This window comes from Patiria miniata, unplaced genomic scaffold (assembly GCF_015706575.1).
Source record: "Patiria miniata isolate m_02_andy unplaced genomic scaffold, ASM1570657v1 HiC_scaffold_8, whole genome shotgun sequence".
Classification (NCBI taxonomy): domain Eukaryota; kingdom Metazoa; phylum Echinodermata; class Asteroidea; order Valvatida; family Asterinidae; genus Patiria; species Patiria miniata.
In genome coordinates this window covers 9,735,264-9,762,576 of record NW_024037075.1, presented here as the reverse complement: position 1 = coordinate 9,762,576, position 27,313 = coordinate 9,735,264, and the positions used below count along the sequence as shown (strand labels likewise).

Below are 27,313 nucleotides of genomic sequence, written 5' to 3'. Positions count from 1 at the left end.
GCCGTTCACTGATGGCTGCACAATACAAACGACGTTAAAGTGGATTATCTGTTTAACCTTTGATACTGGCCTGTGGCCAAGGTTAACGTCTCATCTGACCTTTGACTTACCATTTGCCATTTACCATTTTCAGTGTGTTTCAGATATAAGTTAAGCGTCTGCCAACGTTCATCATATTGAGCACAAAACGTCATTTTTGTAATCTCCGCCTTGTCGTATCTGAGTACATATTAGCAAACACATTGTACTGGGTGAGACAAACAGAAAGTGACCAGGATTCAAATATTTTTCCCCAATTAAATTTGATACACCAATGCACCTTTTAAACGAGAATCTTCCACGCATCTGAAATATATTACAAAATTGATCCTTACATGTTTACTAAAAGATTCCATTTTTTTCAGCTGCCAATAGTAGTTTGTGTCTGATGAGGAATAAATCAATTCTTTTCCTTGATCACTGTATTTAATGGGTATTTATCAAAGCGCATCTTTTAATGCTCAAAAATATAATGTTTTTCCTTTGAACTAAATATAACTTTTGAGTGTGCTAATTACGTGATATTTTCAAAGTACAAGTCAATAATGGTGTACTTTATTTATTCAATAATAGGGAGAGCCGCATATCTTGTGGATTTGTTTGTCTTACTCCGTCACTGTCTTTTGGACTCACCCCGTATACAGACCACCGAAGATCGAAAGAATTGTTTGTTAATGATTGGCATAATCATTTGACTGCACACTATCATCACATGAAATTGCAATACCAATCATCTAGGTAAACCCGTTAACCTTAAGACTGAAGCCATTGTTGTCATATGATTCCACATTCGGCTTGTTTTCCTGGCATTTGGATATAATACTGGTTTGGTGAAATAAATTATTGTGATTTTGTCCACATTTGTTTGTTTTCCAAGTGTCAATGGGGTAGTGATCGTAGATGGGATCCAGAATTTGAATGGGATTGTGGTTTTATAGTCAACGTGTACAGATCAAAGACCAGTCGAGGGCCGATTTCACGAAAGTCGTCTACTCAATACATTTCACACGGTAGGTTAGTTCTACACAAGATACGATAGAGTCATTCATGCTCCCATTCCATCACTTCATTTTAAACAGTCGATTAGGTATTGGCATGTAATTATACTTTTAAATTAGCTATTTTTGCTTATTTAAACCTATCCATGCATCAGAAATCTTTTCAAATCTGTTTCTACAGTGATTTTCTTCCTCGCAACTATAGCCTAACTCTAATGAAATAAACGCACGTTTTTATCGAATAAGACGACCCTTCGACCGATCTTAACTTAAGATGAGTTCAGCCGAACTGCTAAGGAAGTTAGGACGTCTTGAAAGCGTCTTAAGTTTGGTGAAATTAACTTTAGGACGAGTCGCGAGTTAATACGAGTTACCCTTCTTACTGATCTTAACTTAAGACGAGTTCAGCCGAACTGCTAAGGAAGTTAGCACGTCTTGAACGCGTCTTAAGTTTTGTGAAATTGATTTTAGAACAAGTCGCGAGTTAATACGAGTTACCCTTCCTAAGGCACGTTTCGTGAAATGCAGCCCCAGCAATGAGCTCATCAGATTAACAACACTGCAAAGCGTTAATACTAGAAAGTATAGGATATTGTTGTTAAATAACCATGTGACTAACTAACGTCGATCATCGTTCAGATAGACGAGGTTTGGTTGCAACTAAGCCAACCACCCTGAATGCGTCATCGTTTGGATTTTCCGGACTTTTCTTTTGCAAGATCTGCAAAATCGTGCAGGAACACTAGCTTTTAGATGACGTTCGAAAATAGAAGCCTTAACTGACAAGCAAAATTGCAAACCGTCATATCAGAAATAGTTCACCCAAAAAAAGCATTACACCCACAACAGGGTAATTACAAACACGACGCCCTATTATTTCCATTCGATTTTAAAATTTGAAATGTTACATTCCTCCTGTTTACATTCGAAACAATCCCGTGACGTTCCACATCAGTCCAGTGTTCTTTCTTGTACTTCAGAGGTTTAAACATTAAGTTGGTTTTTGTAATGTCTTTTCACCGCACTTCAACACAACGCTGTTGATACTTTTATTAGAGGAAACTTTGATAACACCCACACTTATACGCCTACTTTCATTTTCCTTGTCAAAGGTTCAGAACTTACTATTGAAAACGTAGAACTGTGCGGTTGTCCCTGGGCGTATTCGTTCTGAGTCAATTCCTCCCATTTGATCTGCCACGATCTACTCTTGAGTTCCGCATTCCATTTCAACTTTCTGTTGAGTTGAATACATAAAACGGAACCGACAGGGGTTTCAATAACAGCAGGTAGGGCTAACGATATTGCAACCTTTTCAACTATTCCTAAACACAGGAATTAATTGTTCTACATGTATATATATTTATCTGAAATTCAACTTACATCAATGTAGTAATAGAAAGGGGTGAGAACAAACGTGGATCACACATGTAAACGTTTAGACACGTCACCCTAAATTTTTCACCGTTTCTATTGAAATAAAATGTATAATTACAGGCTTTAAATTGGGCTTTAAATGTCAGGAATGGTGATTTGTACGCAGGCTAGCAGACTAGTATTGCAAACAGAATTAGTTGGCTCTTTATCTTGTGGGTTTAACATCATTGGCCAATTTGCAACATTTCTCACCTGGGCTTTCGTGCGTAGAGTAACTCATTTAATAGATGAAAGCACATTGTGCATGACATTATGAGTCAAAAGGGCATAAAACGCAGATAGGGTAAAGCTTCAATCTTCCTTATTTAAAGTAAAGCTGTAAAAAATCATGTTACAGTTTGTAGACTTATTAGGGCACGTCTGCAATTTAAAATCCCAAATGCCTATAAATATTCAATCGAACGTTATATAGTATAATTTACATTGCAATATAGATTTTCTCGGCTATTTTAAGAGATTTTGCATTCATATTCACCAACTCTAACATTCAGTTTTGTCCATGACAAATTTTACACGCTTTTACCAAAACAAATTGAGTCAATTACCATTCAATCTTAAAGTTTGGTCACCGTCTTTTGTCACCGGGTAGAGAATATTGGTCGTTACAGATCAAATTCGTCTAAGCTGTTGCCGAATGGCAGCATTCAGAGATCGAATTCGTCTTATATTAATCAATTAGACGAATTTGATTTCTGAATAATAAGGTTTTGCGTAGACGAGACGTTATTGAATACTCTGGGACAAAAACGTGTGCACATTATTTAAACTTTACTTGAACTTAATTTGAAATTGTATGACAAAAGACAAAATTAAACATTAGAAGTGCACTAAATCAATGTTGATGGACAAATTTGAATATTAGAGACGGTGAATTCGAATGATAACCGTTTAAAATAGCTGAGAAAACCTATATATAAATTCAGTTACCAGCATAAATAACGTGTTCTGTGACATGTTCGGCTCTGTGAGAAAAAATGTTCGCCTCTAATATGTTATGTTAACGTGCGGAATAACTTATATATTGAGGCGGAAAGATATGACAGGGCAATTGAACCGTGATCTGCAGCAAATTATACGCGTACATTGATTTGACAATCAACCTTGATATATGGTCGGTCGTCTTGTGCAAGTGCTCTGGCCAAAGTGTGTATTTAATTTTACAATTTTATCTTTCGCTCACTGAGGTCGAGGTCCTCTGATCTCACTTTTGTTTCGATCAATTATTAAACCTTAATTTGATTTATGCCTATGCGCTTTGAAAATTGAAGGACTCCCTTTGGTAAAACATTCTCAGTATCGACTGAATTTGTGATATACGATATTAAATTTGGGCACAATGTAGAGCACTTTTTAATTATGATGTTTTCGGGTAATTACGCAGAGTATATTAGAAACGTGGTTTATTGGTTACATAAAGTCAGTTTTACGACATAAGTTTCGAAGAATGGGCACAACCTATGTTTTGATGTTTTGAGAAAAGGAGTGTATTTTTTCACGTATTACTTTAAGGTTTAGTGTTTAATTTAGCATCAACCTCTAAGAGTGTTAGGTCTTAGTTGAAATAACCTATTATAATAAAATAATAATCGTAGTGCATATAAAACGCTCTCCATCGTGTGAACAATCTCAAAGCGCTTCACAATTATTAAACCGTTGATCAGGCCCTTTTATACTCCTTGGTGGAGAGAGGCAATCATAGTATAGTGTTTTACCCAAGGGCACAAACGCCATGTTCCTGAAGGATTCAAACCCACGCCCACAAGTGTGTATTTCGCTGCAATCGGGGACCCCCTATTGTCCCTCTGTTGTTCGTAACCTTTTAGGAAGACCTCCCATATATGTTTTGTGCACGATTCTAAATTGGGGACTTTCAAGAATTGGGGAACCTATTGTCCTCTATTGTTCAACGTCCGATATCGAATGCAGAAACAAACTCACGATGTGATCATGTTGGGCGTGTTCAGGCATCTAACCCGTGAACGAAAAATTACGGAGAACAAAATAGAACAATAGCGTCCACGATTCCCAGCATACGTCCGCGATTGGGATCGTGTACAAAACATAATGGGATTTCTCCTAAAACGTTGGTAGTACAAACAAAAGAGGGACAATAACACGTCCACGTTGGGAGGTCGATACACGACTGTGTGCTAAGTCCAACACCGGAATATGACCTTCAAATTGAAAATTAAGGCTGAAGCACAAAATGATTCTTTAATGAGCAATTGTTTTAAGTGAAAAAGATCACATTTCTGATCACATTCGATCACATTTCTGCTTAGGCCTGATCCAGACTAAGTGTTTTTCAACAAATACAAACATTGATATTTTAAACCTTTTTAACCTTTCAAAAACAAGTTTTACATTTTATAACCTTGAATATGACCTTCAAATTGAAAATAAAGGCTGATGCACAAAATGATTCTTTAATGAGCAATTTTTTAACGTACGTATTAGCAAAAACAATGAATGATTAACCGCACAACACTGTGCTTAAACGTACCTGTACAGTAATAGAATAGCAATGCTGCCCACAATAAGGATAGAGCAGGCTACAATGATGGTTGCTGTTAAAGTAACAGTTGGATCTTAAAGAGAAGAGCAAAAGGGAAATCACTGTAGCATTATAAAGGGAACAATAATAACAAATATACACATAAATTCAACAACATCTATGAATGATACATACATCAAACAAATTTTTGTTTATATCGTTCATGAACTCACAAAGGATGCTGAGAACGAGGAAAGTATACTTTCCAAAAACGACAAGCACACAAAAGAGGAATTTATCATGCAGACATACCTTGTAGGGCAGATTTAACGCGTCACTTAGCTAAACAGAGCTTGAAAAAGAAGAATAGCAAGAATAGCAAGCTACTACACGACACTAAGAAGGTACCAATTTGGCAACCAACATAGAACAAACAGAACCCAACACGAGGATCGGAAGCTGAAAGATAAACCACGATACCAATGGCATCAATGTAAAAGCCAGTAGCAATCACAGCTAGAATAGGAATGACATGCGATGTGTATACCCACCATCTGGTTGGCAGGCAGGGTTCTCATTATCGAAGCCACATGTAGGCGTGTCCGCTGGGGGACCTGTTGCCCCTCCCGGCCAAACTATGTCATCCACAAATTCCAATTCTCCGGTAGCCCCATAAAAGTTCCACACAATCTATTAGAACCAAAATAATGTGGTGTACTTAAGCTGAGTGTACATGTCATGCAACATGAGAAAGCTTTGAATGGTCGATCATGTGTTAAGCATTTAAAAATGAAGCCCGATGAAAGTAATTATAAAAAGGAACTCCAGCGCCATTTACGGGAGGTGGTCAAGCTCAACGGCGTTCCACTTATGCTAACCACATATCAAACCAAAGACCTCCTCATGTCAGCAACTGACTTTTCAGGATCAATCTTCGCCTGAGCTACGACCGCCAGGAACATTATCAGTCGTCATTTTTTTAAAGCGAATTTGGCGACGTGAGTGTAACTGCGACGTTATTAAGACGATCGGCATCAGTCGATATAAATCAACAATCCCAAGAGTAGAATCATTTCAACTTTTGCACCACAACAGTCAAGACAGGCGGGAATCAATCGTGGACTAGTTCGTGTGCGCATCCGGGGTATGCAGGGTATAGCTGTGGACAGTGGAGCTCAGTAAGTAGTACAATTAAATATAATATGGCATAGGAATTTGTTACCCCCACTTTTGTTCACTTAATTTCACAGTTTAAAGGGAATATACAACATTTGCAAACATCGAAAAATAAAACTACCAGGTTTTTACGAAACACCTTACTAGGATGTTGGTAAATGACAGTCTAAAGCATCCTGTAAAATTATGGCACCTGGTGTGAAGTCATTTTCAAGAAAATGGTATTTTTGTATACATTTCCAACGGTGGTCGGCCGACCACCGTTGGAAAAACCTAACTATTTTTCATCTACTGCTCCAACTTTACACTTTTTTCGGTCAAAATTTTTGTTTGCTATTGGTAACATGTTCATGAACGGGTGCAGGCCAGCTAGACTGGTTCTCTTACCTTACAATTTTCCGTCATCTATAAGTTGATCCATTTTGATCCATTTTATTTTTAGTGGAGTCAAGGAGCCAGACTACTTGAACATTTTTGTTTTTCTTGGTTTTTCCAGTATTTTCGAACACAAAACTTCAAACATGTCAGTGTAACAATATTCGATCTATTATACTTACCCCTCAAATAGTTCATTTCTGAAAATTACAGCAAAAGCCAATGATGTACATTCCCTTTAAATCTGGTGCGCAGAGTATTATACAGAGGTCCGGCGCTACATAATCGGATTATAGCTGGCACACTCCAATCAAAAATGAATAAAACAAAACCATAGAGTACAAAGTGCATATCGGATTTGTTCACATATCACAATGTAAAGGTATGTCAAATAGTTCAATCTTGTCCGATTTTGTCAAGCTTGACATAAACATCCTTTCACATTTTTGTTTCCTTCAAGAGATCCGACGTACACGTACGTGTACATGCATAGATATTCTCCCCACAAGCAAAATGGTAAGGCCCAATGAACAAATGCACGTTCTTTCCATCACAAATTTCTATAACTTCCTTGACGTGAACAGTATTCAGATCCAAATTACATTATTTAAAAATGAAATTAACTACTATAAAAACCACAGTTTTGATCCGAAAGAACTCATTTACAAATGGATAATTTTTAAATGTCTTATTTAAAGTAGAATTGGAGAAAACAACTCCTGTAAAACGGGTGATGAAATCAAGAAATCCGACGTACACGTACGTGTACATGCTTAGATATCCTTGAAGTGAACAGTATTTAGATCCAAATTACATCTTTTATAAATGAAAGTATTCAGATCCAAATTACATTATTTAAAAATGAAATTAACTACAAGCAAAATGGTACGGCCCAATGAACAAATGCACGTTCTTTCCATCACAAATTTCTATAACTTCCTTGACGTGAACAGTATTCAGATCCAAATTACATTATTTAAAAATGTCTTATTTAAAGTAGAATTGGAAAAAACATGTCCTGTAAAACGGGTGATGAACAGAGTTTAAGATCATGAAACGCGTGGTAAGGCCAAAAAAAAAATATTCGGTCTCTGGTCAGACCAAAGTTCCGGAATTGATGCGGCGACGCGGCTTTTTTTTTTTTTTTTTTCCTTTTTTTTTTTTTTCAAGCTTGGATTGTACAGACAAGGTGGGGTACTATTTTGCTTTTTGTTGTCCTCATGTACATTGGTGTCCTCCATAATTTGCCTTGGTGCTCTCGATCATTTGCCTTGGTGCAATTTGCTACTGCGGAACATTTTGGGGGAAAAAAGAATGACGCGCATGATTAAAATCGACGCGCGCGCTGACCAGAGACCGACTTATTTTTTTTTTTTTGCCTAACAATGGTACATCGATGTAAGTCTCAAACAATGCCTTATCGAACGAAAGTTGTCATTTGCCACTTTTTTCTTTGTGAAAAGGATGTAATTTTTTTATTTTCAACCAATCAAAACAAGTTTTGCATGATAAGAAAGAGGAGGAGCTAAGCTGTTCGATTCCGTTTAACCCCGTACAGTTCGATACTCCAGTCAGGAGTAAGAGTCAAAAGAGTCAACGCGAGGGTGCTCAATCGGTGCGTTTACACGACAAACTGCCGAAAAGTTCACATTTCCAAAGCCCAAATGACGTGGATTTTGTTCAAGATAGAAAAAATAACATATTTCATTAGAAAGGGTTAAATTGTTTAGAACTGTTTAACCCCATTGAAAAAGACCGCATGGTTATCGAACTATGACTCAAATGTCGAAAAAAGGGCCATTTTACGGGGATTCTCACCCGGAAACGGGCCCGCACATAGGTTTTAGCCCTAAGTGAACACAACAAATTCATATGAAGATGTTTGATTTTGAATGCTAATTCAAACTTGGTGGTTCAGCTACAATACCGTATAGTTTCCATTGTCTGTGTCGGTCATGTCCCAAAGAGAGAAATCGTAATCACGATCACCATTCTCATTCAATGACACTTTCCCGGCGATACCTACAAGAAAACAGCATGACGGTTATGAGGCTCTGCAATACACTGCGTCTAAAGTAACACAACACAAGCCTAACACTCAAATCAACAACGAACACACAAACAAAATCCATGACCACAAAAACGCAGCGATTTATAAATAACAGCAACAGCTCATACCAACATACATGTTGCTATAATGACTGAACAATGGAACGAAACAATCAGGACAATGACAACAACTAAAAAATAGCAAAAGTGAATAAAAGCCACATGTGCAACAGCAGCAGCGGCAACATCCGTATATTGAATGCAGATGAAGCTAGAAGGATTGTCAAAAGGACAATTTTGCCGTAAGTGCCAATCTCAGACAAAAAGCTTTAAAAGTATTGATATAAAAACATTAAGGAAACTGAAGCACTATAGGGCAAACAGCACCTACTCATGATCTATTATTCCATTAATGCCCCGTGCAATACGTATGTTTATGTTCTAAGCCCGTTCCTACCATCAAACGTCCTGTTCCACATCTTTCTAGTCAGCAAATAGCCATCAGATAGGTTCCCATGCTCTCCCAAAGTCTCGTTTACAGCAAGAGAAAATAAGATGACGGCGTCATGAAAGGTACCGGTGAAGAAGTTGTACTGGAAATCATAACATCCAAAACAATAACGTTGTTTGGGTATTTAAGATATAGCTATTTCATATTTTTAATAGGAGGCCTTGCCCTAAATACTATGTCATCACTTCAGAACCGTGAACTAATATTTTCATGTTTAGACCTGCATATCTTAAACTTATTTATATATATTTTTTTCTCTTTTGTGACTGCATTTTATTTCCTTTGACTGTTTGACCCCTTTGTGTCATTAACCTATTGCTTCACTAGTATTATATATTTAACTTCGTAACAAATTGCGCACTATTCAATCCTAGCCCTAATTTGGGTTTCCACCGTGAGCGTTTCATCGTACAGAAGTCACATGAACTGAATATAATTGTGTATATAATTTGTTTATACATAGGTGGAATTGGTCAGTATTTGAACGTACCAACTGCCTACACTATGCAGGAACGTGCTCCAAGATTTGGTCAATTTTTATCTGAATCAAGTAATTTCGACCAGTATTGGGCAAACAACATTACATGTAGGCCTTCCCATTTGTTTTACCAAAAACCATGGAAACTAGTATACTCGAACTTTTTTTTTAGTATACTAATATCGACAATACTTTACATGTTATAAAATAAATGCGTTACGAACCTGTTCTCCCGGTGGGCTGGTCCAGTTAAAATCCCGCTGTCGGCGGCGTTCAAGCTCCGCTTCGAACTCATTGAGCTCCTTGTTGCTTGGTTCAAAAAGACGAAACGTCATCAGTGCCTCATATGCGCGTTTTGCTTCTTCTTCAAACCCGTCTCCCTGGGAAAAAGATGCGTTACCATTCTTCACTAAGTTAAAGGACACCAACTCAAAGTATAAGACTTTGTATATAAAAATGATAGGCTTACGATTGGAAGCTTGAATAGCGTGCATAGTTGCATATTGACAGATTTCAGTTTGCGTAGCAACAAGACAAGACTAACTTTGTTAAATGGGCTTCTGCAACACCTATGCAACATTTGTCGATTTCTCAGCATTCAACCATGGAACCGGAAACTACAGTTCCCAACATTTGGGCCCTCGTTGATTCTGTTCGGGACCGAGCTCAATCGGTTGACGTCAAAGACGCACCATGTGTACCAACAACTGTTTTCCTTAACTTGTCAATATGCTGATAATACAGTTTTTTAACGGTACCGCTGGGACACTGAAACGTCCTACAGACATGAGTATCAAAACATCTAATTGTGGTGCTATGATAACGATTTATAAATTAATGAAAGAAAAAAAGGAAATTGTTACTTTTTCTTTCAAAACATAACAATAATAGTACATCGGTAGTCCTGTTATTACTCCTATTAGCACGAAGAACTGTAATAATGAAATGTTAAGTCGCTTGATCAGATCAGTATATATATAGGCACTTGTATTCAAACGTCCACGACGGATGTATTTCTTAAGAGAACTTTGAATTAAACTGACTAGAAATTTAATACAGCTGTTTAACATTTCAGTCATTGAAAGTGTCATCCTTTTGACAATTTGATGTATTGTACGGTTTAAAACCTCAGGAAAGAAGACATGCGTAACCTGCAAAGGATAGACATGAAAACAACATATTGGGAGAAAACTGATCTCGCAGAGAAATACGTATGCTGTCAAACAAGGTTTTTTTTGCATACGCCTACTGATTGTCGTGCACGTTCATTGAAAAAAAAAATGTCGTCCAATTCATGACATTGTTTATTAATGATGAATATATCAATTTTGTAGCTTTATTAGTTGGGACCTGCAAATATCTATTCCGTTTATACTGTTCATACATATAGGTTTCCCCACCAATTTCACGCCAGTTCAGTCTAGCAAAACTTTCATTCGGATTCGCATAAAACAGGCGTTTTCACGCTCGTCCCAATTTCGCGAAAATTTCAAAAGTAGAATTATGTTACAGACGTCTGTTCACGACCATTATGTCAATTTGGTCGATTACGTCCGAAAACAGATTTTGACGAGCAATGGCCGATTATGTCCCACCCATTATGTCCGACGGCTGATTATGTCCGACCCATTGTGTCCGACGGCCGATTATGTCCGACCCACTGAGTCCGACGTCCGATTATGTCCGACCAGTTCGTGTCCGACGGCCGATTATGTCCGACCCATTATGTCCGACTGCCGATTATGTCCTACCCATTGTGTCCGACGGCCGATTATGTCCGACCCATTATATCCGACGGCCGATTATGTCCGACCCATTGTGTCCGATGACGGGATACGTTCGACCTATTGTATTTAGATGGTCGATTACGCCGGATCCATTCGGTTGTGTCCTGACATTATTGAATAATCTTTGGATTGTAACTGCAGTGCGCGCGTAAAATTACCGTGAAAAATCTGAAAATGTGCTAATCGACCTATCGCGGTAGAACCGCGTCAATGGAGCTTGTTAAATACTGTCCAGTTACAATGATATACACATGGAAACGAAACGCGCAGAATCTGAGACAAACAAAACTTAATGCCAACATTCAATAGGGTTGTCTAAGGGGCGAGGCTAACTTGCAAACGGCGATTGGTCAATTTGGTCGATTCACAATGCAGTGCGCCACAAGGAGTTTGCCACGGAGAGTTCATTTTTCAAAATGCTATGCCCTAATCTATAACAAATTAGCTGAAGTTGTCTACTGGCACTCGTTCAAATGGGCCATGTTTTGTCGACCGTAAACTTGAAAAATAGACTCTCCACGGCAAACTCTTGGTGGCGCTCTACATTTCGAATCACCCGAATTGCCTGACTTGTCTATCCACCCCTCGTTTCTACCCATTTGTTTTCCCACAGTTTGTGGGTAAAAGTGATTCATCTTGACATGATGATGTGCAAATGTAAAATGTAATCCCGAAATCAAATTATCTAATCATATATTTTTTAATAAAGATATGTCTATTTCCAAACGTGTCAAATTGCCGTAGTATATACATGTTCGAAGAACAGATTCATGCATTATAAATGATGTACAGTTGAAACGGCATCGGAGACCAGAAACAATAAAGACCCCTATTTGCGATATGAAGACATCTCTTTAACATACGGGTCCTGATTCCGATAAGTGTTGCAATTGCACTCAGTGTTGCAATTGCACTCTATGAAAAGATTCCTTTATAGAGTGCAAAAAAAATGAGGACATTGAAAAGTCACTTGTGAGAGTAATAAGAGCCCAAAATAGAGGATGAAATATTATATCAGATTACATAGGACGCCAAAACATTATGACAAAAAACTTTCAGAGTTTACTGGACAAAATTGGGTCCGGGAAAATCGGATTCCTGATATCCAATTCTGTTCAAATCCAATCTTACTTTTATGAGTGAATGCTTCTTAATATACGACCGCATTGTAACATTACGATACGGGGTGAAGTTAAGATTAATCAGCATAATTAATTAATTAACATAATCAGCAATGAAGACCTACAGGCAAATCAAACAAAATCCTCGATCGGCCGTCGGACACAATGGGTCGGACAAAATCGGCCGTCGGACACAATGGATCAGACATAGTCGGCAGCGGACATAACGGGTCGGACATAATCTGCCGTCTGACATAATGGGTCGGACATAATCCGACGTTGGACATAATCCGACGTCGGACACAATGGGTCGGACATAATCCGACGTCGGACACAATGGGTCGGACATAATCGCCGTCGGACATAATGGGTCGGACATAATCAGCCGTCGGACATAACGGGTCGGACATAATCGGACGTCGGACACAATGGTCTGACATAATCAGCCGTCGGACATAATCGGTCGGTCATAATCGGACGTCGGACATAATGGGTCGGACATAATCGCTGTTGGACATAATGGGTCGGACATAATCGGCCGTCGGACACAATGGGTCGGACATAATCGGCTGTCGGACATAGTGGGACAGAGATAATCAGCCTTCGCTCGTCAAAATCTGTTGTCGGACAAATCGACCAAACGGACATAATGGTCGTGAATAGACGTCTCTAATGCTAGGAATTTGGCCTCAGTCACGGATGGTGTAGAGGGTGAGTGCCCACCACACAGGGCCACTCAGCACAATGGACTTCGCACTGCAGTGTTGAAGGCTGGAGCCTTGTGAGGCCGGTACGTGACAATTTGTCAGAAGACGCCGAATACAGAGGGCAGGATCCTTTGTCTGTAGGACATCACTCAAGAAGAGTTTCAGAAACAAGGAAAACTTTTTTTGTTAACGAAACTGTTTACTTAATTGAGATTTTCATCTCTGTTTTCTTCAAACAAAAAGATCTGAGGGTATAGTTCATAAACGGCCTGACAAAAATTGTGCTCGTCGTATAGCATCCAAGCCGCGCGTGACACAGCAATCTAGCGGCTCGATCTTCTATAGAAACACTGTAAAAAGGTTGGCTAAAACACTGTTCGTCTATGTAATTTACCCAGCATTGGTAGGAAATTACCTCATCTTGGGTACAGGCTGTCAAACTATTTGGAAGAATTTACCCACGAGTGTAGGCAGTTGATAGTTCGACCAGCATTGGTCGAATATTGTCAACCCATTTTGCCCAACTTCCTAGGCATTGTAATTACACGAAAACAGCACACTTTAAATATAAATGTTCGTATTCCACTTTTAATGAAGTTTCCAACCATTATTATTTCGTGGTAGACGCGTTATCGGGTCCATAATTGTGCATTCTCTCGAAGGATGCACACCAACAAACAAATTCCAATAGAAACCAATGATAAATACCCCTCATTCAAAAACAATGAAGAGAAATACTAACAACTCAGTCTCCAAGGTGTTCAAGACACACGTCATCGTTCATTAGCCCTCCACTTCCTTATTTTACACCCTATATAATAATTCGTGACATAGCCGCCTTTTTATATTAAAAATGCAGATTTGTTTATATTAGAACAATGCAACACGAATTCTCTCTGGAGTATCAAATTTCATATAAAAATACCAAAAAAAAAATCGAATATTAATGCACGCATGCATGTGAAAACGTTAGCGAATGGACGACATTGAATTCTCATCAACCTTTTGCTACTCGATTCAACCAAAAAAGCGAACTTAACGACCATTTGAATTCGATCAGAACAATTCTTTCGAAAAAAATGCCCACCTATGAAATCAAATGACTCCTTTCGACGATTTAACGCTGATACAAAGCAGCATTCAATTTCAAATGAAATTAAATGGGCCGAGTATTTGATTGAACGATTTTTTTTATTGGCCTGGGTATCGTATATCAAATAAGAGAATGATTGGCATGAAGGATTTGTTTTAGTTGGTGAAATAAATAGGGTCGATGTCGTCCACAAATCGATGTTATACGCATGGCAATAATTCATCTTTATTTTTGACGTAGGCTTAAACTAGTCTGGCATTTCAGTAATCATATTAATATCTTTGTTATCTATTTAATTATTGGGGAAAAGGGTGACCCACTTCTGTGGCTGGTTTCACTAATCCAATAAAGACATGCATGCCCGAAAACGCTGATTGTAATTCCGCCATGCAGGAGTAGTTTTCATCAAGGGGCTATACGAATGACGAAGACAATCGTGTACGAGGGAAAAGATAGGCATAATGCTACGGAAGGATGTTTCTAGAACGACGCTTCAGAAACTGTGCTAAAATCAGGGGCGGCGGAACCAGGGGTGGGCAGGGGGCACTTCCCCCCCATCCCCCTCCATTTTCCCAGGCTAACAAAAGTGCCCCTATTGCGGTCATAAATTTAATGTGCCCCCTCGAAATGAAAACAAAACTGTCTCTTAAACGCACACATGACATGAAAGCATTATGATCGAGCTTAAAAATGTTGTCTTCTCTTTTGTAATGCAAACACGGGTGTCGCCACAGAAAGGTTACCCCCCCCCCCCCCCCCCCCATTTAGTCAGTGTTTCGGTAAATTCATGATGCTGCAGGCAAAATACCGTAATGCTTGCTGGAGGAAGGATGTCCATTCTAAAACATGGAAGTGTCTGGATATATCCGAAGTCCATTGAGACTTGTGAGAAGAATAGAGAAGGAAAGGGAAAGGAAGAGGGAAGAAAAATTGAAGAATGTAAATAATAAACACCGCTGCTCAAAACCCCGCGAAGCTAACTTCCAGTTCTGCACCCGATTTCACGAAGCGCTGCATGCAACGCGTCGCAACTCGAGTTAACACGTCGCAACTCGCGACGCGTCGAATCTTCCATTTCACGAAAGTTGCGATGTGTTGAAGGCCGTAAATTCCTTGACAGCGGCTAAAACGCGTCGCAAGTTATGACGTGTCTAGTGGTCATCGCAAAATAAGAAGAGTCATTCCTAAGTAGTCCGAGTAACTATAGGACTCTACGGATCGTTTTTTTTTTAACATTTGGACATGGTCAGGCGATAGTAGAGTCCGAGATCGATGGCCCTAGTGCGGTTACTAATAATTGTTTTCGACCACTTGTACCCCCACTCAAAACCGTCAGATTTCACCCCCAAATCGGTTTTCTAACTGCCTTATGCGCCCCTGTAGGCTTCAGTAGGAAGTGAAAATACAAACGGTGGTGGTTAGGTAACCTTTGGGAAGAAAAGTAGACTTGTGCATGACTCTGCCACGAAACAGTGAAGCCAGAGCCATGCACAAGTCTATTTTTCGTGAATTCAAAATTGCAGCCTTAAACAAGGCGTTTGTGACAAGGATGTTTCCCGAATTGAAGGTGAAATTTCTCTTTTCTTCCCAAAGGTATGTGAACATATCCTAATCACCACCATTTGTATTTTCACTAGCACTGTTATTTCGGTTGTGTACTATGTGAACCTAGCAACCCGTTGTGTAAAGTGTTGTTTACACAACTCGTGTAAAATATTACACAACTTGTTCAAATTTTTTTATTCAACTGGTTGCTAGGTTCATATAGTACACAACCGAAACAACAGTGGCTTCCCACTGAAGCCTACAGGGGCGCATAAGGCAGTTTGAAGACCGTTTTGGGGGTGAAATCTGACAATTTTGATTGGGGGTATGAGTGAAAATAGTCAACAAAAAATATTAGTAACCGCAATAGGGCCATCGATCTCGGACTCTGCTATCGCCCGACCATGTACAATTGTTAAAAAAGTGATCCGTAGAGTCCTAGTTACTCGGACAAATTCCTTAGCCTGTTTTATGCCATAAACAATACATTAACGAGATTAAAATACGTAGGCAATGTGTGTAAAGTTGTAAATTCATTGAATAATTATGAATTAGACCGGGATATTAGAGTTGAAATTTCAACGTAGCTATGGGGCGTTTTCGATTCCTGTTCTTGACAACACTCGGGTTAACCCGACACGAAAAGCGGCGGTCTCGAACGTGACGAACAGACCCAAGAGGGCGTTCGCGGATCGATTTTTTCACTACCCGGTTGATGGGGGTTCGGTGAGGTGCAGCTTGAACAAAATAGCGGACTGTGCAGATTCGTAAGTTGTTTCGTGGGGTTTTTGGTTTTTTTGGCTAATACCCTAATTATTGGAATAAGAATAACATTATAGTGCAGGTCTGCAATTTCATCCCCGCATGTCCGGTTTTGCAACGAGTCGTCCTCGTTCATTTGGAATAGGCCTAAGTACAAATTCAGACGATTGTCGGCCATTTTGCATTGCTTTATATCGATGCGACACGCACCCACGCCTTCGTAACAACCAGCTCGAGAACACGTTCTCGTGTTACACGCGTGTCGTCAAGAACAGGGATTCGAAAACGCCCATACAGTCCAATGAGAGCTTGTTTTCCTTCAAAATTGCATCGCACGCGGCCGCCATTTTGTTTTACGTTTTAACAAATTTCGAGCTGAGATCCAACGACTCTTTGTTGAATATCAGACGACTATTTACTGTACGCTGACTAAATATATAAAATAGTCACCGAGTTGGGCTATAAATACACCTACGACGCGTCGCACATACGACGTGTTTTGTGAAATGGATCGCAGGACGCGTCGCAGTTGTGACGCATCGTAGAGATACGACGCGTCGCATCGTTGCGATGCATCTTAAGTTACGAAGAGTTTGATGAAATCAGGTGCTGGAACCCATGGCAAAAGATTGTACAACAAAGTTCTGTCATGTCGGCACGAACTGCCGCGAGGTCGCTTCATATGGCGGTTGACAGCTACAGCTGTGCACAACACAAGCACGTGCTCGCCTGCAGGCAGTGACGAAGGGGCCTTATGCACGAGTTGACAATTTTGTCGGGTTCCCTGAATGTACTTCATAAATTGTAAACTTTTAAATGGGATGGCACCAGAATATTTATTGAGTGGTCGGGCACAACCCGACCACTCTTTGGATCTGTTACGATTAATCTTTCTTTCTTTCTTTCTTTCTTTCTTTCTTTCTTTTTTTTTTCCGGACAATACTTCTCCGCGGGTTTTCTCTTAAACGGTATATGGTATGAACTTGTAACTTTCAATATATATCGACCCTCATCCGAAGTGGTGCATATTACTCTGACGTCATGATTACGTCATCGGGTGTCAAATTACAAGTGATTTTATCTGAAAAAGTGACCAATTACTTTCACCTATAACTCTTGAACTAAACAATCAATGATGTTTGTATTCTGTAATCAGATAGACCATTAATCGCTTAACAGTTTTTGTAGTGTACGTGAACTCGCTTGACCTTTACTTCCGGGTCTACCGGAAGGTCAAAGTTAGGTGAATTCAAAATGAAGACGTTAGCCTGACATCAAAACAAAGCAGCATTTCTTCCGAACGGTTCACGGTATGATCACAAAACCTTGTGTGAACTTGTACCATGTTACGAAGATGTTGTACATTTTGTTACGTCATCATGACGTAATCAGGTATCAAATTACAAGCGATTTAAGGGCAAACTTTGACAAAATAGTTTGCGTTATATCTTTTGAACTAAATAGAGTATCGTGTTCGTTTTTTCGTGAGGTTGTAGACTATGCCGTGAGAAACATTTCATGTTCCCGAACGCAAAACCGCTTGACCTTTACTTCCGGTGTTACCGGAAGTGCAATAAAAACTGAATATAACTCAAAAGCGGAAGCATTTCACTACAGACATATATATTATGAAAGTGTATAGTGAGGAATGCAAGACGCAAAAAACAGTGTGATGACGTCATCATCCGAAAGGGCGCCCCCTATCGGCACATAAAATATAGTTTCCCTTCTGTAATTGTAAAACTATCCGTCCAAATTTTACCAAATCGCCCCTTGACATTCTCTGATTAATCACAGATAAGGTGGCAAGGTTTCAAATTCATGACGTCACCAGACCGGAAGTTACTTTAAGGAGAATTCGAAAATGATCAAAGTTTAAATTTATTTCTATCATTTGATCCCTGTCATATCTTCGAAGTCCAAATAATGATATCCATTACAATGTTCACCTTTGGATCTCTAATGCTGTGACGTTATGTGATATTAATACAAACAATTATATTTTTCCATATTTTCATACGTTATTTAATTTTAAAATGACAAATTATCCTCTCCGAACTTTATCAGTATTCACTAACCATTTTTGACTGATGACGTCATCAAACTAGAAATAACTTTTTGTGCACATAGAATGTTTACTGAAGTTTATCACACCGTTAAAGATACCTTTTTGAAACATTGATTGTACTTAAAGGGATTTAATTTCGTGATCCTTTTTTCTACATATATTCCTAACTTAGCTGGGCAGTGTATAATGAGAAGGCTGTCCGCCCGACCACTCTGCGTTTGTAACTCAACAAACGCGAAACTCTAGTTTAGCTTTATTTTACTGTCATACTTCTTTTTTTAAACAGGGCTAAAACATTTGGAAATGTTTGACGATTTACTTTTGAAACTGAACATATCACAATGAAATATTTAATCCATTCAAAGTAATCAACATAATTAACCATTCATGTATTAGTGGATGAAATTAGAAATGGAGTTAAAGGGATCATCGTGGGCGGAATTATCAATTAACCCTCAAAAGCACAAACACCCCTCGAGCATTCACAAGATTGTGAACCTTCTCGAGATGGAAAATATATCACTCGAAAGCACAACACACCTCTCGCAATAATCTGTGCCCATTGATTCTCATCCCTATTAGTTGATATTTACAACGATTTTTTGCGCTTCTAATTATATGCATGGATATCCCTAGTCGAGTGGGACCTGTTATACGATTGCGCATTTTTCTGCTATATTTGTCCAGTCAATTTAGCATGTACATTTTTACATGTGATAGTTAAACCTTGCTTGTGTATACCTTGACCTTACAATGATTAAAAATGTTATCAAACTGTTGAATGGGATGGCACCAGAATATTTATTTAGCCTTATTGTGATTGTTAATATCATGTGATTGTTAAATCAAGCTTGTTAAATCCATGCTCAAGCGAATAATGCTTGCAGGACTAATTCTCCGGTGTGACTCTTTTCACATAGTTTATTTCGAAAATATTTAAGAATCACCCAAACCAGGTTAGTTATAAATTATTTTTGGCATGTGTGACCTTCCTGATATGACAGTGCATTGTTTGTTCAACAAGCTAGGCCAGCCTAGTAAAACTGAAGCCGTATTCACAAAACTCAAACTAAATCGGGCGCTTAACTCAGGCCCGGATTATCCAATGTAAGCGCAGTAGGCACTGTACCTGGGGCCTACGAAAAATTATGGGGCCTACGAAAATACCACAGTGCGCCAGACAACACATAAATATGCCTACCCCCATACACACACACACCCACGCAGAGAACAGTCTTTTTTTAATTTTTAGGGTCTCTCTCAGAATGTTCGATTTCACCAACCGACGCTGTACACCATAGGCACACATAAGTACATGTAGCGCCTACGTATACAATTTAATCGTAAAGGCTGTCGTTCTGAAGCACAGTACCAACCATAGGCGTCGATCGGTGGGGGAAAGGGGAAAATGCCGTCCCCTCCAACTATTTTCGTCTACAAATAAAAATATATATCTTAGATTTATGGAATTCCATCTCTGCCAAGTTACACGGCGCATGTTTGGGAGATCCAAGCAAGCCTCCCAAACATGCGCCGTCGACGGCGCATTGTCGCGTCGTGCCGTCGCATAGTCACGTCGTGCCGTCGCATAGTCGCGTCGTGCCGTCGCATTGTTTTGTACTGTTTGTATAGGGCCGTCGCATAGTCGCGTCGTGCCGTCGCATAGTCGCGTCGTGCCGTCGCAGAGTCGCATAGTCGCATAGTCGCATAGTTGCATTGTCGCATAGTCGCATAGTCGCATAGTCGCATTGTCGCATTGTCGCATAGTCGCATAGTCGCATTGTCGCATAGTTGCATTGTCGCATTGTCGCATAGTCGCATAGTCGCATAGTCGCATAGTCGCATTGTCGCATAGTCGCATAGTCGCATTGTCGCATAGTCGCATTGTCGCATTGTCGCATTGTCGCATAGTCGCATTGTCGCATTGTCGCATTGTCGCATTGTCGCATTGTCGCATAGTCGCATAGTCGCATAGTCGCATTGTCGCATTTTATAGGGGCCTATCTTGAGTTCAAATGAGGGCGCGCTCGATCGGCCTTGGTGTTTTTCTCTGCTTGCTAGCCTGAGCTGAGGCTGTGCTTCAATCATGGACGATATTTTACGTCAACTTGATCTTGATGAAACAGGATGCAACATTAAATATAGTTCTGAGAAGCTACAATTTATTCTATTCTCTTCTGGATTCTAACCCTGATTATTCTAGTATTGAGTCGGTCGGAGCTGTTGAATTTGACATGCTCACTCATAGTCATAGACATGCCCAATGAAAACTTTCACTCAAGAGAGAAACATGGAGAAGCCAAACTGACCAATCAGGTGCCAGAATTCCATTTTGTGACATCACATCCGACCAATAATAGCAATAGTTACAACTACAACAAGTCAATTAAAAAATATGTATTCAACGCATAAAAGGATTCATTAATGTATACTCTGAAGATGTAACCCTATTCATCTTTTGGCACGATTTCTAACTCGAAAGCAACTGGAATATGGGGAGGATGACCAAATTAGTTGCACCCAAACACCGCACAACAGCGCCCTCTTGGTGAAGCCCTGGAAAATTAATGAATGAAAATGCGACAATGCGACTATGCGACTATGCGACAATGCGACTATGCGACTATGCGACTATGCGACTATGCGACTATGCGACAATGCGACAATGCGCCGTGATCTCCCAAAAATGCGCCGTGTAACTTGGCAGAGATGGAATTCCATATAGATTTGATCCTATAGCTCAGAATAGCTGATTGAGTGACTCAAAACTCGAAAATGTTTAAATGATGATCTTTTGCCTTTAACTGGTAAAGGTGGTCAAAAATTGCCTCAGATAAAGATACACATGTATGTAACAACCTCTATGTTTCAGAAGAGATTGACGCCCTTGGTGCCAACAGACTGTAAGAGCTAGGGCCTTTACCATTTTGGCCTGGCTTGATTTGTACCGTTCTTTGTACTTTAATACATCAACATGAATTTTGTGCCGGTGCCTAGGGCGGAGTAAGGCCTACGGAACACTGATGCCTAGGGCCTACGAAACACGTAATCGGCCCAGGCTTAACTCTGTATTCAGGAAAGATCTAAGCATCCCATCGGTCCTAGTGCTCAACTTAACTCAAATATTTAAAGCAATCACTTTTGTTCATGCGCAAACCGTTTACGTTCCTAGAATCACTTACGTCAGTTCAATCCATTAACAAATGACAGACCTGGCTAATGCATTATACAGTAATGAGCCATAGCAACGAGACATTATGTTAAGTGCAATATTAGAAACAGTAAAATACTTGTAATGTTTCTGCATGCCGTATCGTTTTTGGTAAGAATTACTTCGTTAACACATTTGAAAGGCATGTCCTCTTTTTTTAACTGTGTACAAATGTAGTGTGTGCGTTTCCTCAACATAATCATGGGCGAGAATATTCTGCAACGCACGTCTATATTGTTCTGATATCTATGATATATCCAAGGATTAATTGCTTAAACGCTGATAAAAGTGAAATGATGGTTTTAAGTGCGCAATTTGTCTTACGCGCTGAAAAGTAGCCCATCAATTGCACCCACCCGCTTAACACAAATCAATCAAAATATGTGTTTGAATGTCGACGAACGACAATCCTAGGGCTGTCGCACATTAAGTTCATCTTGGCGTCCTAATAGTTCGACATTTAGGAAATTTTCATAAGCCCCTAAAATTCCAATTTGTTTCCTAAAATTTACAAACCAACGGACAGAAATAAAGCTGCCATGACACCCTACAGTGCCCCGCTTAACTTTACTTAAAGGCAGGTCCGACGTGTACTTTTAAGTCACAAAAACAAGAACGGCACTCAGCACATATGTTTTGTGAATATTGCTTAAATTATAAGACTAGTCGTATATTTTTTGGGGTGCTTACTTTGCCACGACTTAAGTCATTTTGTGAATACGGCGCCCAGTCCCAGACTAATTTGGTTTTAAGGTTTTAGTCTTCCGAGTCCGATTTTGGGCCCAGGTGAGGCTTACGCAAACAAAATGACAGTTGTCAGTCCGCTAGTGAGATAGTTGCAAGGAGGATTGTAGTGAGGGAGTGACCGAGTCAGACACAAAGAGGATAAATTGCTGACCCCTCCGGGACAAGCACAAATACATTTCGACCGTAATTTGCTAACAGAGAGAAGCCCGTTAAGTGAAATGTTTTCAAAAGCATGGATATACCGGTTTAAGTAAACAAAGTACTGAAGGACACTACTATTAAGATCCAACGAAATACACGAAGCAGCAGCGAATTCCGGTCTAGCACAGTATATCATTGTTAATACTATTATCATATTTTAAATGAGTAGCCAATTAAGTGGAATCCACTGGTCCCCCATGGGGCCCAGTAAAGCGAAAACAGTCTGAAGAAATTACAGTTTTGGATATGGGAGGAAAACCCATGGAACCGAGTAGGGACTGAAAAACCAATCCACATAGTGGCACAGGCAGGAATAGAACCCGGGTCGCAGCAGTGGAAGGCAAGGGAAGAACCGAAAGGCCAACCCGACTCCCTATCATGGGGAAGGAAATCATTCATTCGGATTAAGAAATTCAAAACAAAAAAGAAAACCGGTTCTTTCAGTTTTAAATATTGACAAGCATGCATGCCTTGTTGGTGATAAGCACCTCACTACATGTACATGTTCATGTTTGTGTTTTTCAAAGTGCCACCGTTTTGGAAAGGACTATGGGATATCCCCTTGCACAGCAAGGGTCTATGATATGCGAGCGGATTCGGCAATGAATTATGCAAAACAAGACTGCGTCTTGACCTCGCGGTTCCAATTATTCATTTGTTTAATCCCATTATGCTCCCTTGGACCTTTCCTCCCCTCTGCAATGTTGGTGTTTTTTATCGCTTTGTGCTTGGTCTGTGTTATGTGTCTGTCATTGTGCAGGGTTGGAGAGACACGCTCTAATGGCGACAGTGTTTTGTTTCACTTTTATTCTTCTCCTTGGCAGCCATGCACTGTCCACGTTCTGTCTTTCGTGACGGTAGTGTTTGCTTGGTTTTGATGTTGATTATATCCTCTTGTTTTAATATCCAATTGTATGTATTTTTTGTAATTGTCAACACGTCAGTAGGGCCTAAGTGGATTTTAACATGATTTTTTTATGTTGTTCATGATGAATGACCGAGACCCAGAAAAAAAGGAGAGCGGCGAATGCAATGAAATCCACGTGCAAGCAATTATTGGTGGCAACAGTCATCAGCATTGTTTTCTTCCGTATGATAGCACTTCAGGCGGAATAATTTCGCAGGGTATTTGGAACCATCTCCATCTAGACTTTGCGCAAGGTTAACCTCATTAAATCGGTAGGTCCGTTCACGGGTAATTACCAATGTTTCGAAGTGTTTCGATACAATATCCAACACATCAATCAAGTCAAGAGTCTAAGTACCAAGCCCATGCACATTAAAAGAAGGAATACGTATCCGTGTAACAACCGTTATGTAGGCTGCATTAATAACGGGAAGTAAATCCATCGGGGAGCGAGACAGGAATCTATTTGACGCGAATATTGACGTCAATATTTGCGGCTGGAGAGCGAAACGTGAAATATTTCTCGCGAATATTGACGTTAATTTTCGCAATTCGGGGCAAGTCGTAAATTTTGTGCAGAGTATTGACGTCAATATTCGTTATTGGATATTTCTTCAGAACCCCCATAGTAAACTCTACAAGTCATGAAAAAATCATGAAAAAAACGCGGATGAACAGTCATAAAAAGTGTCTTGTACAGTTTGTTCATTGTGCATCATTTTTAAAAGACGGTTTCCTTTGCGTCTATTTTTTTACATTTAAGTTGTACAATGTATATCTCCGGTGGTCCATTTTGTCATCGTGAGCCAAATGAGAACATGCCGCCGTCATATCAAAATCCATTACGGGCAGGACATTCTGTGACACTTAGGTATAGAGGGAGAACAGCAGCGAGGTGTAAATTGAATTGAAAGGTGTTTTTGCTTTACTTACTTGTTTCCAGGATGGGTCACCGGGAACGAAGCTGTAATGTAGGGAGAGAAAGGCGTACTGGCCATTAATGAAGCCAGCCCGGTAGGCCATCACCATGATGTCTCGCTGAACATCGAAGGGTGTCAACAGAATTATGACTGTGTATAAAGATAACAAATATGACACCAAAATACCATAGTTTGAATAGGGATGACTGAGGTCAGATAGTCAACTACAATTAATGGCCTAGATTTAAAACCCAATCGTTTAGCGATTTGAAACGATTCTGCCGTCATGTCCGTCTTTAACGTGTTTCCTCAGGCTTGGGAGAGTGCACATATAAATTAAAGTTAATAAGAGATTTTGGCTTGTTTGGAAAAACAAACTAACATGCACAGCCTTCTTATTGACAGCAACAATTACCACAAAACTCGATATTTTCTTGTAATCCGTTTCAACAGCATATCCTTTCTCAGCCAAAATTAGGTAAAAACACGATTGGCGATTATGTGAAAAAAGAAATAAAGTAGGCCAGATCCTCTCTCGACAAGACGATTGTTCTGGAGGAAAGTCAAACACACCCGTTCAAGCTGTGTGAGAAAGTACAAAATATATATATCGGTGCATGCGGTATTTGAAGTAGAGGCCCAACACAAAAGACTTACAACGAGGAATTAACACAACAAAAAGCACGAAACAATATTCACAAAAAATATATATCTTCAAGCTTACTTCGTGCACGTTCGGTTGCAGACAGCAAGACGTCTTGTGTTGATGCACCCGTCTCGTGAATGACCTTGATGTAATCGATACCAGCCTTCTGGAATCTAGTCATGAGATTTTCACCTGTTAACTTGTACAAGCCAAGCAGATCCCCTTCAGACCACACTATTGAGCATCTTGACCAGGACCATTTACGGAACAAGGCCACAGCGAAACGCCCCAACGCGTCTGTACGAAACGCCGTGCGCGTGAGCGTGCGATAGTGAGTCTTGTCATCCAAGACTCCCGAGACTGCGGCTCCAGACAATACGGGTGTGTTCCACTGAGAGGCTAGGTCAACAACACTTATGCACTGGAGGCTACAACCAGGACCGAAAAACACCCTGACATCGTTGCGATAGTACAACTCCGACGCGATAGCTGGGGCGATCATATTTGACTGACTGCATATCTCACCAGTTGATCGATACTCGTACGATATGCTAAAGTTCCAGTAGGCACCAGTATCCACACGTCGTTTCACCGTCTCCAAAGCCACATCGATGGCGGGTTGAATTTGGACTCGATCAAAAGGTTCTGGACTTCCCATCTCTACTAAAAGAGCTGCCCGGATTACCGGCGCTTTCGCTCTAACATATTTACTTCCGAAAAAACGAATCACGCAGAGGACCAAAAGTACGCAATCTTGCCGAAAATACATCATGGTTTAATCCTTTTTATTTTTTTTGCCAGTTTTTTCATCACTCCACTAACCAGTACAATCGATCAACTCCCGGCTCATTTTTAAAGTCGACACTGTACAAAACGCGTAGGATGCTTGTGTTCAGTACTAGTCGTGTGTAGATGCGCAGAACATGTTATCTATTATGAGCTATTCTTCGGTTACTGTACGTGTCCGCGCACTTAATCAAATTAGCACTATCAAGGACTGGGCGGCGCGTGACTTCTTTATAACGCAGAGAAAATAATACGAGAAATCAGAAGCTCTTTCAGGGTACGTCGTATGTCAAATATATAGAGCAGTGTTAACATTCATTTCAATTTAATCCAACTTTAATTTTATTTATGATTGAAAATGTTTTTCATTGTACATTGTGAGTTGAAAAGAAAGTGACCCGCTTAGATGAAAAAAAATGTGGTTCGCGCCATTTAATGAAACTAACATAAGGATGCGATACATTGTGTACATGCTATTGACTAATGAATGTTAACAATTCATGTAATCTGCATAAGTTTTTTTTTTATTTCAATAGAAATACCACAAAATTCAGCAATCCAGCACTGATCATTTACCGATGAATACATACTGATGAATACATTATAAATACAGTGAACCATGGGGTTTTTCTTACCTCCATGACTGATCGAAAAGTTGCAAAAGAAAAGACTTTTTGCTTCACATACAGGGTGACCCCAAAAAATGCAACCCTCAAACATTTGCCTTTTTTCAAAAAAGGGATAGGTGGATATTTATGATTAAAGCTAAGAGCTTTTTCTTTCAAATAATGCAAATACGGAACAAAATCATGAAAATAGCAATTTGGGTTGCTGAAAAATTGCTAATTATGTAAGATTAATCATTTTTCATCCTGTACACAAGTACTTCAAACAGTGGAACATTTTACTGTAAGCCTACTGTGAAATTATGCTTCATTTGTGCAATTTCTTTAGTATTTTGACATATTTATGATGCTAATGGGTTTAAAATAGGACTAAAAGGATGCACAAAGAGTTACTGTGAAAATCCCTTACTGTTGTAATGTTTTGTGTACAGTGTAAAAATTGACTACTTTTACACAATTGGCATTTTTAGCAAACAAAGTGCTATTATAATTTTCATGACTTATTCAGTTTTTGAACGAAAACGCTTTCAGCTTTAATCTGATACCAAAAAAAATCCATTGCATCATTTTGGGTCACCCTGTACAATACACAACAATCTGACAGTAACAAAAATGTTTCAGTTTGACTC

General features: G+C 39.5%; 1 protein-coding gene across 1 annotated transcript in view; it reads right to left on the bottom strand.

The window, feature by feature from the left end:
• Positions 1–25,930, bottom strand: part of LOC119719712 (atrial natriuretic peptide receptor 1-like) — a 38,484-nt gene extending 12,554 nt beyond the window's left edge. Inside the window, exons 1-9 of the mRNA XM_038189210.1 lie at positions 25,351–25,930; positions 24,640–24,776; positions 10,675–10,708; positions 9,782–9,966; positions 9,026–9,161; positions 8,447–8,541; positions 5,520–5,658; positions 4,978–5,062; positions 2,163–2,274 (exon numbers count right to left, since the gene is read on the bottom strand). Coding sequence (XP_038045138.1) covers positions 2,163–2,274; positions 4,978–5,062; positions 5,520–5,658; positions 8,447–8,541; positions 9,026–9,161; positions 9,782–9,966; positions 10,675–10,708; positions 24,640–24,776; positions 25,351–25,930 — 1,503 coding nt within the window. The remainder of the gene's footprint in view (positions 1–2,162; positions 2,275–4,977; positions 5,063–5,519; positions 5,659–8,446; positions 8,542–9,025; positions 9,162–9,781; positions 9,967–10,674; positions 10,709–24,639; positions 24,777–25,350) is intronic.
• Between the last annotated feature and the right edge of the window lie 1,383 nt (positions 25,931–27,313).